The sequence below is a fragment of the Ambystoma mexicanum genome, chromosome 3p (assembly GCF_040938575.1).
Source record: "Ambystoma mexicanum isolate Mex_15411 chromosome 3p, UKY_AmexF1_1, whole genome shotgun sequence".
Classification (NCBI taxonomy): Eukaryota; Metazoa; Chordata; class Amphibia; order Caudata; family Ambystomatidae; genus Ambystoma; species Ambystoma mexicanum.
The window spans coordinates 1,210,366,248-1,210,380,264 of record NC_090925.1 but is presented as its reverse complement, the minus strand read 5'-3'; the positions used below and the strand labels follow the sequence as shown (position 1 = coordinate 1,210,380,264).

At 47.1% G+C, this 14,017-nt stretch overlaps 1 protein-coding gene across 1 annotated transcript in view; it reads right to left on the bottom strand.

The window, feature by feature from the left end:
• Window positions 1-14,017, bottom strand: part of GFPT2 (glutamine-fructose-6-phosphate transaminase 2) — a 131,042-nt gene that overhangs the window by 5,932 nt on the left and 111,093 nt on the right. The window contains exon 19 of the mRNA XM_069652649.1: window positions 3,393-3,554. Within this exon, the coding sequence (XP_069508750.1) occupies window positions 3,393-3,554 (162 nt within the window). The remainder of the gene's footprint in view (window positions 1-3,392; window positions 3,555-14,017) is intronic.

Here is a 14,017-nt window from a genome sequence, read left to right as displayed (position 1 = left end):
GAATGGAAACCGCCACATGGCGTGAAGTCGCTTCAAAGGTTCTTGGGCTTCGCCAACTTTTATCGACGCTTCATTCCACGCTTTTCTCAACTGGCCAACAGCCTAACCCGCCTGACCAGTACCAAGGTGCCATTTCTCTGGGACACGCAGGCCGAGGAGGCATTTCTGGGATTGAAAAGATCATTCATGTCGGCTCCTGTTCTTAGACACCCAGATGATGAAAAGCCATTTGTGGTTGAAACAGACGCTTCGAACTACGCAATTGGTGCGGTCCTACTACAGCAAGATGCAATCACGGGAACAGAGCACCCAGTGGCTTACTACTCAAGGAAATTGTCAGTGAGCGAGAGAAACTATGCGGTGATAGAAAAGGAATTACTAGCGATAAAAGCTGCTTTCGAGGAGTGGCGACATCACTTGCTGGGTGGGAGGTACCCGGTGGTGGTTCGCACAGATCACCGTAATCTACAGTTCCTGCGCTCTTTGCAATGCAGAACCTCCCGTCATGCTCGTTGGGCCTTTTTCTTTTCGCAGTTTGATTTCACCGTCACGTACATTCCTTGTTCCCAGAACACTAAGGCTGATGCCCTGTCTCGGTCTCTGGAAAACAACGTTGAAGGTGCCAAGGAACCGGAACCTCTGATAGCGTCAAAACATTTTCTATCGATGGTGACTCCCCAGCTCCAACAGTTGGTAGAGGCCACACGAACGGATCCCTCAAAATCACAGATACTACAACGCGCTGACATCAGAGAACGTGACGGCTTGTTGTTCTTCAAGGATCGTCTGTACGTTCCCACCTTGGAACTCCAGAAAATCGTTCTACAGAATTGCCATGATTCCGTCGTTTGTGGTCACCGTGGAGTCCGCACAACACAAGAACTGGTTGCACGGCAGTACTGGTGGCCTGGATGGGCCGCACTGGTAAAGCACTACGTGGACTCCTGCCCTGTATGTGCCCAGACCAAGATTCCTCGCAAAAGGCCCATTGGTCTTCTGAAACCCACGCCTACGCCTCCGTACCCTTGGCATACCATCGCCACGGATTTCATCGTTGACCTGCCCCTGTCTGGTGGTTTCACGTGTATAATGGTGGTGGTGGACTGTTTCACCAAGACTGCTCATTTCTTGCCCTTTCCTAAGCTGCCCACTGCCTCCCAGATGGCACGACGTTTTCTACACGGTGTATCGTCTTCATGGTCTTCCGGAGAAGATTCTATCAGACCGGGGGTCTCAATACATCTCTTCCTTTTGGGACCAACTGTGTCGGCATTTGGACATTCAGCGAGCCCTGAGTTCCGGCTATCATCCGCAGACTAATGGGCAGACGGAACGCACCAATCAGACCCTTGAGCAATACCTACGTTGTTATGCCAATGCTACCCAAGACAACTGGTCGGAATGGTTGGACACCGCGGAAGCAGCTTACAACAACGCTGTTCATTCCGCTACCGGACTCAGCCCCTTTTTCTGCTCCACTGGTCTTCATCCCAGACTGCTGCCAGTACATCCTACATCTTCCAGTGCCGTACCATCTGCAGATGCACTGGTGTCCCTGATCCGCGATCAACATCGTCTGGCGGCCGGTACCTTGGCAGTGGCACAAGCACATATGAAGGAGCGGGCTGACAAGAGACGGAGCCCTGAGCCTGTCCTTCATGTTGGGGACATGGTATGGCTGTCCTCCAAGAATCTACCGGTACGCAACTTACCTGTGAAACTAGCACCCCGCTTTTTTGGTCCCTTTCGCATCATTGGGCGTATTTCGTCTGTTGCCTTTCGTTTGTCTCTGCCTCGTTCTTGGAGGGTCCATCCTGTCTTTCACGTTTCCCTTTTGAAGCCCTATGTGCCCGATGTTATGGGTCATACCTGTTCCCGTCCTGCCCCGGTTTTGGTTCGGGGGGTTCCTGAATTTGAGGTGCAGGAGATATGTGATTCACGGATCTGGCGGGGTGCTCTGCAGCTCCTAGTCAGCTGGAAGGGTTATCCTGCTTGTGACCGCACTTGGGAACCGCGCTCCTTCGTGCATGCACCGCGCCTGGTTCGGGACTTCTATCTCCGCTATCCTTGGAAACCCGGTGCTCCGGGGTTGTCCGGGAGGGGATATGGTGTCACGCCGCGCGCTCGCTCGCGGGCGTCACTCACCTGTCCTGGGGTCCCTGGTCCACAGCCGCAACGGTCTCCTCCTTCATGGAGGCTGTATCCGCGGTGGCGTCTCCCCTCACGCCGACCCGCGGTCCGGATGGGCGCCGTGGACGCCGCCATCTTGCGAGGATCTGCGCATGCGCGGATCGTCAGTATTCGACGTCCCGCGCATGCGCAGTGTCGGAACATGCGTTCCAAGCCTCGCTTTGACCCCGGGCCTTAAAAGGGCACCGCATACACAGGGACAACGCGTCTCAACGCGGTTGTTACTGTGTATGCGCTGCTGGAGTCCTGGTGCTCGTGCCCCAGCCCTCCAGTTCCCTGCTCTGCCTTATCCTGCCTAGCCCTGCCTTTTCTCCTTATCCCCTTCTTGCTCCTTGGTCCTCCTAACCCTTGCTTCCCTGTTTTGCTGGTCCCTGGCCTGCCTCCTGGTTTAGGGGTTTTGCTGGGTCCTTGCCTGCCTCCTGGTTTAGGGTAGGGGAGGTTCTGTCTGGGTTCCTAGAATCTTCTTATCTGTTAGGAAGTGGGATTCCCCTGTCTGTATTGCTTTTCCTTGCAGTCCGTTCTCCTTTACCTGTTTTCTGCCCTGCCGGTACCTGTGCCTTGCTGCCTTCTTGGAAGTTCCTGTGTTCAGCTTCCGCTATCATCGGTGTCTTCATCAAGCCTTCTCAGCCAGTGGAAACACTGTCCCGACGTCACGCAAATTCTGAGAAGTGCCACCCGTGGCGTTGGGAGTTGGTTCAGTGCCGTCCTGTCTTATATCGTCAGGAGGGGATTGGGCTAATTTCTCGCGCTACCCATTCATCGGCAATAGATACACCGACATACTGGCAACCTCAACTCCACGGTCTACAGGAAGAAAAGGTAACCAACGATCTCGTGAAGACTCGTTTAACACAGAGCCGCATCCGCTAGCAGAACAGGATGCTAACAACGATCCCCTCATTAACGGGAACGTTGTTAGCATCCTCCCCACGGGGGCTCAAATGGAAATGGGGATGTACCGGGTCCGGGTTCCGCAAATGGGAATTACCGGGCCCGCAAAGGTCGGAATGTCCCAGTAATTCCCATTTTTCGGGACCCGGACCCGAGTTTGGTGGTAGCCATGCCGCTAAAAATGGCATGGCTACCTCCAAACTTGTAATGAGGCCCATTACCTTTTGATGTATGCATTAGCCCTTTTCTCAACTGAATAAAAATGAGTTTTCAGTATGATTTTCCCATCGATCATCTGCAAGTGAACTTACATCGAATCCGCGGAGGACGGCCAAATGGAATGAGAGTAACTGTAGGGGGATGACACTCAGGATTCCCTGCAGGCAATCGACGGTCTGCGGAAGCTCGATGGTTTTGTAGGCTAGTTTGGTGCTTTCATTATCTTCCTTGGAGCAGAGGATAATCGGGCGCCCCTGTAAGACATAGGTTGCATAATAAGGTGTGAAATGCTGGGTAATTATTCAAGACAACATTCTTTAAAACATTTCTCTTCCTTGCACTTGCCATTTTACTCTCTATCTTCTGAAGTTTCTTTTCAAAATCTGTGCCATTACTCTGACTGGTGAATCCTTCCCTACAACACCTGCATTGTATTCTGTATTGCCACAAACACATGTATAGTTTTGCTTCACGTAGGGGAAAAGGGTGTTCACTAGGGTGTTCCATCTGCTAGGTGCATAAATATCTCAAAAGAGCAGAATTCCAGCTCCATCCTTTATGTTTGAGTCTGGACCCAATGGAACAATGGAGAGGTGATGATGTGATAGGTTATTTCTAACGCACTTAATACCCAGTGGTTTCTAAGCGCGGACCCAGGGATCGAACCTGTGTTGCTCCTTGTCGTCTTGCGTCCAAGGCGAGCACGTAGCTACTGAGCTATCCTCCCGATGCTGTCATGATACATTTTTAGCACGTGATGAGGATGCTCGTGTCTGTTGCTTTGCAGTGTAAAGGCTGGGAACATGTTTGCTCTCAAGAGGATTGGCAGTAGGGGTGTCATCTCAGGGTAGCAAGGAAAGGCAACTGCTCCTCCTACGGTTCTGGGTGAGACCACCGGCACACGTCATGGAGTGGTACCCTTGCATGTTTACTGTTCTACTGACAGTAAGGGGCACACACATTTCAAGGGCTGGTCCTTTAAGTCACTGGACAGAGTTAAAGGGTATTGCATGTCACTTCTGCAACATGATGTGATATGATGGGTTATTTATAACGCGCTTAATACCCAGAGGTTTCTAAGCGCGGCCCCGGCGATTGAAGCTGTGTTGCTCCGTGTCGTCTTGCTCCCAAGGCGAGCACGTTGCCCCTGAGCTATCATCCCGAGACAATGCATGAGGCCCCAAATGCATGAAGTTGGTGAAATGGCACCAGTGTTGTCCACCAAAACTTAACGAACACCACCTTCATGTTAAACATGTATTTAATGTCCGATCATTTACCTAAAATGTCCCCCAAGCACCACTTACTGACCACAGAAAACAGGGATTCCGCCTCATTACAGTCAAATTCAAACAATATGTGGCCACTTGCAAGCAGTGAATATTATATTTCTTGTTGAAATGAAACGTGTCCAGACATTCAAAGAAATGCCGCACAGGACAGCCTTTGAACACCACAGCTAGGCTCCATTCACCCTCCTCTACAGGCCGCAGCATCTCTCCGCACTCATCGGGCCATCGCTCCTCAAGGACTGTGCAGCCCTCAAAGCAAATATCCCAGGAGGAAACCCGGGAATCCCTACAGATGATCCAGCACCACATCACCGATTCCAATCAAGGCAGGCTGACCGTCGGAGTCTATTAGGGGCCTTCTGGATGTTTCCATGCAGTCTCTCTGAAGAGATGAGGAGCACAGCACTCCAAAAAACGGAAGACTAATCCATTGCCCTAGAATGCCAGGTTAAGCTTCAGTAGACTGTGCCTATAACCAACTCAAAAACAGCTCTGTAGGATTTTTAACTAAGCCGTGCCGCTTGCATGTAGATAACAGCATATACACCGACTGGAATATCCCACATGAGCTGGCTCTACTTGCCCTTCACTCCTATGGAATCTAATACATGCAGAATATGCGCCATGTTCAAGATCCGAGACCTACAGAACCTAATGCATGCAGAAGATATGCCACGTTGATAATCCCATTCCTTGAATGAACGGTAGCAAAACACTTTTAGAACTATATTTCACCCGACATGAAGCAAGACTAACGCATGCACGTATGGATTTCCCAAACCTAACTGCGCAAATTATTTCTACTGCTAGGAAAGTACAGCTAGTAAAGTGTGGCAATATGCAGTTTTAATTATTTATTTATTGGACTTTTGTACGGCGCCTATAGACAAGTGCTTCAAGGTGAAAAAAGACAAAAAGAAGTGGGGGGGAGGGGGGTAGCGAGGAGAAAACAACAGCAATAAATGGTCCTAGTAGGCCTTGTGACATTCAGACCATGAAAGTGCAGTGACAATAAGTGCAGGGGAGGGTGTAGGTCAGGGCAGATGAGATGGGATAAGGGAAAGGGGAGAGAAGTGCAGGTGCAGGGCAATTGCTGAGGGGAGACCAGGAGGACAAGTGCCAACGTTTTGCAAAGTTTCTGGAACTTAAGGAGATCCGGCTCAAATCTAAGAGGGACAGGAAGGCCGTTCCACAGGGAGGCTCCTGCCGAAGAAAGAGATCTACCCCCCGCTCTCTGCTTGGAGAAACGTCTGATCTACTGAAGGGCTCTAGCATGTAAGTATTTTGGGAGAGAAAGTTGGATGTAGCAAGGTGCCCCAGGCCCCAGAAAGTATTGTGGAGGATGCAGAGAGTTTTGAATTTGATCCTAGCAGCCACTGGGAGCCAGTGGAGAGATTTTAGGGCTGGAGAAATGCAGTCCCTGGGCTTGAGGCCAAGGATAAGTCTTGCATCCCGATTCTGGATTAGTTTAAGAGGGCAGAGAGAGGAGAGAGGCAGATTGAGGAAGAGGCTGTTGCAGTAGTCTAGCCTACAGAGAACCAGAGCTCTGGAGACATTGAGCTTCTGGAGAAAGGGAGAATACCTCTGAGGAAGTGGAGCTGAAAATAAGACTTCTTGGCAAGGTCCGTGATGTGATGAGAGAAGGAGAGAGGGGAGTCGAAGATGACCCCAAGGTTTTTGTGACTCACAAGAGCGTGAGGGGAAGGGGCCAAAGGAGGGTGGGCAGAGAGTGGGAGGAAATCAGGGAGCAAGCGTCCCAATGAGAAGGATCTCAGTCTTACTGGCATTAAGGCAGAGATAATTAGCAGAGCACCATGCCTGAATAGAAGTCAGGCAGTCACATATAAGAGAGGAGGAAGATGAGGTAGAGAAGGGAAGCTTAAAGGTCATCAGCTTGTGTCATCAGCATAACAATGGAAGTGAGGAGAGAAGGTGGAGATCAAGTGGGCCAGAGGGGCAAGGTAGATGTTGAAAAGCCACAGTGATAGGATAGAGCCGTGAAGGACGCTGCAGGTAGCAAGTCAGGTGGAGGATAGAAAAGGGCCCAGTTGCATTTGGGAAGGTCAATTAGAAAGGAAGGAAGGAAGGAAGGAGGTCAGCCAGGCCAGTGCCCTGTCCGTGATGCCTAGAGTGTCGTGGAGACAATTTATGAGGATGACCTGATTGACCATGTCAAAGGCAGAGGAATGATCGAGAAGGATCAGAACGGAGGGAGAGTTGGAGTCAAGATTTTAAAGCAGGTCTTCCAGGGGTATTCATGAGAGCGGTTTCCATGCCTCTGGATTCTCTGAAGCCAGACTGGTGTGGAGACAGTCAGCAGATTCAGTGTGGTGGGTCAGTTGGGGGAAGACCAACTTCTCCAGAAGTTTGCCCAGGGAAGGGGTGATGGAGATGGGGCGATAGTTAACTGGGCAGGAAGGGTCAGCAGATGGCTTTTTTAGGAGAGGGTGCACAAGGGTGTGCTTGAGGGGTTGTGGGAAAGAGCCATTGGCAAAGGAATGGTTACAGACGTTATCCAAGGCAGGGGCGAGAGAGGAGATGGTGTCCTTGCTAGTTCTGAAAGAATAGGGGAGCACCTGTTTGGAGGAGACTTTCATAGAGCAGACTGCTCTAGAGAGCTCATCCGGTGCAATGGGAGAGAAGGAGGAGAGTATGGAGGAGTATGAGAGGGGGGCCAATGGAGGCAAGAGCAGAGCAGGGGTGGGGAGAGCAGTAAAAGAGAGTGAGGACAGGACTTTTGGTGGAGAAGTGGGAGGCCAGTGCAGTGCAGAGGGCCTGGGAGGGAAGAGACAAAGAGGAGACTGCGGTAGGGTTGGAAAGTTCCTTGCAGATTTTGAAAAGTTTAGCCGTGTTATCAGTGACTCCAGAAGTGTGGGCTTGGACATGGACCCTCTTCTTACAGTGGATGGAGAATCGATATTGCCTTTGGAGCAGGCAGCAGGCCAGTGTGTCAGAGGATGTGCTAGAGGCCTGCCACTTCTGCTCAGCAACTCTGCACTTGCGTTTCAGAGCGGCCAGGTCAGAGTCATACCAAGAATTGCAGGCTTCATGGGGATCCTCCTGACAGGGGCAAGGATGTCCAGAGTGTTTGAGATGGAGAGATGATGGTTAGCAAGTGCTGAGTTGGTATGCGAGTCAATAGGAGGGATTGGAGGAGGAATGAAAGTGGTGGCAAATGCAGCGACTGACACATGTTTCATCGGTCGAATGACAGAGAAGGAGACTGGAAGTGCGGGCAGATGCATCGCCGGGAGGCAAAGGAGCTCTAGATGGGAGGAGAGAGTGGTCAGACCAGGAGAGAGGGGTAGTTAGAGGGTTGGAGAGAATATGTCTGCTGATATGAGTTCATCCAAGGTGTGTTCTGCAGAGTGGGTCGGGCCAGAGAGAGAGTCAAGGTGAATGTTAAAGTCACCAAGGAAGCGAAGTTTGTGGGAGGAGAACAGGAGAGAGGAGGAGAGGTCAGCCCATTCAGAGAGGAAAAGGGGGAAGGTTCAGGAGACCTGTAGATAGTGGCGAGAATGAGGGAGATGGTAGGAGAAACATCCAGCGTACAGATGAGGCATTCAAAGAAAGAGTAGGATTGAGTGGGAATGATAGTAGCAGGGACCCATTCAGGGAAGACAAGGGCAACTCCACATCCAGACAGTTTGTCCTGGGCTTGGAGAGGATCCTGCAGCCCTCAGGAAGGAGGGTGTCAAAAGCAGTGACAGAGCTGGCATTGAACCACGTCTCAGTGAGAACAAGGACATCAAGGTCAAAGTCCTCAAGGAGGTGACAGATGTCAGAGGAGTGTTTAACAGCAGAGCGAGGATAGAGGGTAGATAAGTGAAGCTGATTGTCGCCTTTAAAGGTCTCCGAGGTGGGGTACATGGACATGGTACACTCATCGGTGGGGGAGGAGGGGCCAGACCAGTGGCAGTCAGAGGGGTGGCAGGAGAGGGGAGGACATTCATGAGAGATGAGAGACGCCTATCCAGAAGAAGGATGGGCTGAGAGCCCTAGGCCATGAAACTGCTACTTTGGTCCGTTTTGCTAATACATCTTATAGCTCACACAGCTCAGATGATGATGGTTTTCAGCAGGATCCCAACTACAAATTCCAAAGACGAGGCTCAGACAGGGGAAGGGGTAATGGTAACAATAGACATAGAGCTCAGAACTTTCGTCCAACACAACGAGGACGTGGTCCCTCTACTGGTTTTTCAGACTAGGACTTGTCAACATGGGACTACGAACCCAGAGTGACAAGGAGCAACACAGCCTACTAATAAACCTCTCTACATATACACCCACTGATGTAGAGACATCAGTGCTTGAAAAGGGGTTTGGGTTTGTACTAATGGCTACTTATGACCGGTTCAATACACGCCCGGAAGTACAGAATCTCTTCAGAAAAATACACTTGAAACAATACTTCAAGGACAATCCATTTGATATGGAGCATGCTAACAGCAGACTCCATAATCCATCTACCTTTTGTCCCCCGAGTTCCAGCCATAGTCCTGAGTCTGTGGTCTTTGAACGGAGAGTGATGTCTGAACTAGATAACTTAGACGCATCAGCAATGACACGCACTTTCCAGAATTGTTCTTATCTACAATGCCAAGCAATTATTGGATTCAAAAACAATAAATCGGTTGTAATTCGCAGTGCTGACAAAGGGGGTGCCATTGTCTTACTTGACCGCGCTGACTATATTTCTGAATGCAACAGACAGCTGGCAGATACAAGTTTTTACAAGCCATTGAGTAACGACCCCACAGCCCGTTTAAAAGCCATGATCACAATGAAAGTAGAGAAGGCAAGAGACAGGAAATGGATTACCAATAAAGAAGCAGCATATCTGGTCAAATGTGACCCGAGAGTTCCTGAATTTTACATTTTACCTAAGGTCCATAAGACCCTGGTTAGCCCACCTGGAAGACCAATAGTTTCAGGGACCAACTCTCTACTAGAACCTCTAGCAAAATTTGCAGATTCCTTTTTAAAGGGTTACGTGACAGAGATGCAATCGTTCATACAAGACTCCACCAGTGTCATCAACCTCATTGAACACTTTCCCTTTAACAGCAGTGAAGATATATTGGTGACCCTGGATATTGTTTCTTTATATACCAAAATTCCACAATCATCCACTTTAGACATGATTGAAGAACAGTTGTTGACCAAACATACACCAGGTATTACTCCCAATGTGTTTATACTTTGGTGTACTTCATTGGCCCTTACGGAGAACTACTTTAAATTTAATAATGATTATTTCCAACAAATTTATGGGACAGCCATGGGCTCAGCAGTGGCCCCTACCTTGGCTAACCTTTATGTTAATTCAGTTGAACAACAAAGTATTTACAGTGAGGTAAACATCTTTCGTCATCATCAGGTCCTATGGAAAAGGTATATCGATGACGTGTTGATGATCTGGCACGGAGACGAACAACACTTATTGGCATTTTTCGATTGGTTAAATGGTATCAATCCATTTTTACAGTTTACTATTCATCATGACAGACAGAAAATTTACTTTTTAGATCTCACGATTGTAGTGAATAACACCAACAACACGTTACAAGTCAAACCTTTTCACAAACCCACTGACCGGAACTCTTTATTAAGATATGACAGTTTTCACCCCAAAACACTTCGCGACAATCTCCCCTTTGGCCAATTTTTGAGGTTGAAGAGAAACAGCACTGATCCTGATATATTCCGCGAGGAAGCTGAGACTCTGAGTGATAATCTCATTCAAAGAGGTTACCCTCGTAAAATTGTAAAACGGTCTCTAAAAAGGGCCTCTAATAACCATCGCCAAGCCCTGCTAGAGTATAAGAAAAAATCATCTACATCTGACCCGGACGGTTTAGTGTTTGTGAGCACTGACAATCCATTTTCGCATAAGATTGTGAGTATAATCAGGAAGAACTGGCATCTCTTATCGAAGGGTAATAATCCTGTTCCGGCGCCGAGATGTGCGTTTAAACGTGGACGTAAGCTTAAAGAATTGATAACTAGGAATGACATCAGTGACCGGTCCACCTCCCAAGTAACCATCACTGAACAATGGGGTCTAGATAGACCGAGTGGCCATGCCCGTGTGGCATGTGTAAATGCTGTTCGTCTACTAAACGTACCACATCTGTGGATATAGGCCTCAGAAAACCCTGGCAACAACATGTCCTCACTAATTGTAACACCAGTGGAGTTATATATGCCATTTGGTGCACCTGTCCAAAATTGTACATTGGGCAAACTGAACGCAAAGTTGAGATCCGTATAACTGAACATAAGAGCTGTATCAGGAATAAAAATATTACAGCTCCCATGGTCGGTCATTTTTTGACGAACAACCATGATTGTGAAGATCTAAAATGGATAGTTTTAAAGAAAATACATACCGCAAATGGTTGTAATACAAGCAGAAATATTATGGTGAAAGAGGAAATTAGGTTAATATTTCTAACCAAGAGTCACCTGATTGGTCTCAATGAACAATTAGACATTGTTTTGTAAGTTAAGGTTTTTGGATGTAGCCACAATACAATACAACAGGTACTACTTATGTTCTCCATTTCTACCTGGGCACTGTTGACTCCGTATGATGACTATTACAGTTTTGCTTATTTTATTATGTCATCATGATTCGTCCTATGCACTGAATTGGCTTTTTCAGTCCTGCCACAGCTTAGGTGCATAGTATCTTTATATGTTTGTTGTTTGTTGTTGCCTTTTTCAATATGGCCGCCTGTACGACCCTTCAGCTTGCCTTTAAATATGACAATTACCATGATGCTTCACGGCATATATTGAGCAGCTATACCGCTCTCTGCTAGTCCTTCGTCTATTTCCGCGAAGACGTTTTCACTCTGACAACGGACACCAGTCGGGCGCTCGCTTTTGGTAAGCATGAGACTGTGCACTTGTTATCGGCAGAGCGCATGGGTTATTCACATATCTAACGGCACTCCTAGTTACATTGTTCATTCTTCTGCACATCTATTCCATATTATCATGTTACGGCACTTCGTTTACACGCGGGCTATTGGCACTCGAGTCAAACGATTAATGGTTCATACTCTGCACGGGCTCCTGATACGGGCTGGTTCTGTGGCGACTCTGACGTCTTTCTTAAGTAGTTGCCCCTTTACTGTATGCGTTCTTTTACGACATCCCTTGGTACACTGCACGGGTACATAATCGGTTCTGACACAAAGTGTTAATTGTTATTGTTCTGCTTTTTCTGACTTTGCTATCCATTGATGGTAATTGTGTCTACCGGTTTATCTGATAGGCACTATGAATCGCCGTCTTTGAGACACATCCGCAGCGGCCATTAACGCACCTGTGAATTTCCCTCCACTTGCGTGACCATACACGCCATTGCTCAATTATAAACAACGGCTTTGTTGACACTGTTGTGGCAAGTAATTGCCCTTGGTCCCGATTCCACCATTCTATTAGTGTCGGATTTTGATTGTTACCGACTTTTGTTACTGACATGTCATCCAGTAACAATTATTGTATTGATGTTTGACTCAACATAAATCTAACACTTCCCTTTTTTTGTCTGTTTCTGTGTTTTTTTCCTGTAGGCTGTATCTCCAGGAGTATGACTTGGTTATGCAGTGTTTGGTTCAACATTTCGTGACCCATGTAGTGTCTTACACAACGGGAGTGGGTCAACAGCTGAGTTATTGCTACCTTGATTGAATTTCCTCTCTTATGCGATTATAATAAATAATTCAGGTATTACCCCATACCGTTGATGTTATTCGATGTCTAGCCTTCACCATCTTGTTGCCACCCTTTTCTCCAACATTTGCGGTCGTTTGCGGGGGGTTGTGTTCTATTGCCAGACTGTTACTAACCATGCACGTGCTGCTTGTTTTAGCTTCTAGTGTCCAGAATGAGACTAGGGCGACTTCCTCTATTTTCTGCAACGTGTCACTATTATATCCTGAACGATTCCTTGTGATTATTAATCAGATTGTATACCGATATTTACTCCCAGACCATCTACGGGGTTTTTCTTTTTCACTCTCTTACATTATACTCTGGGCTATAACCTTATTGATTCAGGTTTTATGCTCGGCTGGTCCATTCATTATTTTGCTTGTGACCCCATTTAGGTGAATTTTTCTTCACTAGGTCACTTGACCTTGTATTTATGCCCATTGATAGAGCGTCATACAGATATGTACTGAATCCATTGAATTGATTTGGTATGAGATCAGTAATGCCTGTTCTCTTGTTTAGGTGTCAGGTCAAGACTGGTATACAGTGTTCTGCAACAACCCGGTACCATGTATCACCGAAGACTTCAGGCCTTTTGTTTTTCCTGATGAATTTCCACATAATTAAGTCAATCATGAAGAGGGAAAGAAACATGTCGGATCTTTTCTTGTTTTGATTTAACTGTCAATTAATCTGACGTATTAAGGTCTCCAATTTCGGGACACTTCATTTTCTAGTAATACAGTGTTGGTTATTGACTAGAATCTGTGAATGGTACTACAACATTGTGTGTAATTTGGTTGCTTTTGTTTATGTATAGCTTGTGTATTTTTGTAATCACCATTGTAGTTGAGGCATGCATTTTAGGTATGTATGAGTGTAGTATGGATGGAGTTACCGGTGATGTGAATGGGTCTGGTTGTGCTGCACATTATATAGAGTGATTGGTATTTGACAATCATTCATTGGTATTTTTCTGAATTGCATTTTACTATTTTCTATTTTTGATATATTATGAAATTTTATAACCTTTATGATATATTTTATTAAATCAATAAATCTATTTTCTATTATGTTTAGGAAGTGAATTGAATTTTTTCACCTCATATTGTATGATGCGTTTATCTGGTTATATCATTAATCTGTTGTGTCAATAATTATTCAGTCTTGCTCCTCACCTAAACAAGATTTCATATCCCGGTCTCTTAGTTGCTCTTTATATATACGTGTTCTTTCCAAGCACGGCCGTGGATACATTTGCTTGGAGTCCCCCTTCGTTTTCTTAGTACTGCTATTTTGGTAGACATTAATGATGCACCTAGATGATGAGAAGTATGCAAGAGAACTTCACATCTGGTTCCACCGTTAAAGGGTGAGGAGGAAAAAGGGGATAAGATAGAGACCATATGGGGCGTCCATAGGTCTGGAGAAGGGACAGTGAGGAGGATGTCAGTGATAGTCTGTCTGGGGAGGCCTGGGTTGGAGGCCAAGAGCGCTTTCTTAAACCTTTTCCTTACAGACTTTGAGAGAGAGGTAGGATAGGTGATAGAGTAACAGTTAGGGTAGATAGGGGAGACAGAGAGAACCATGGGTACAGTGGGCGTGGGTGGGTGGGTATGACAGGAAGAAGGACTGCACAGTGCACAAGGCAGCCAATCCAGAGGCGATGAAACACAAGTAAAGTAAGTCCTGAG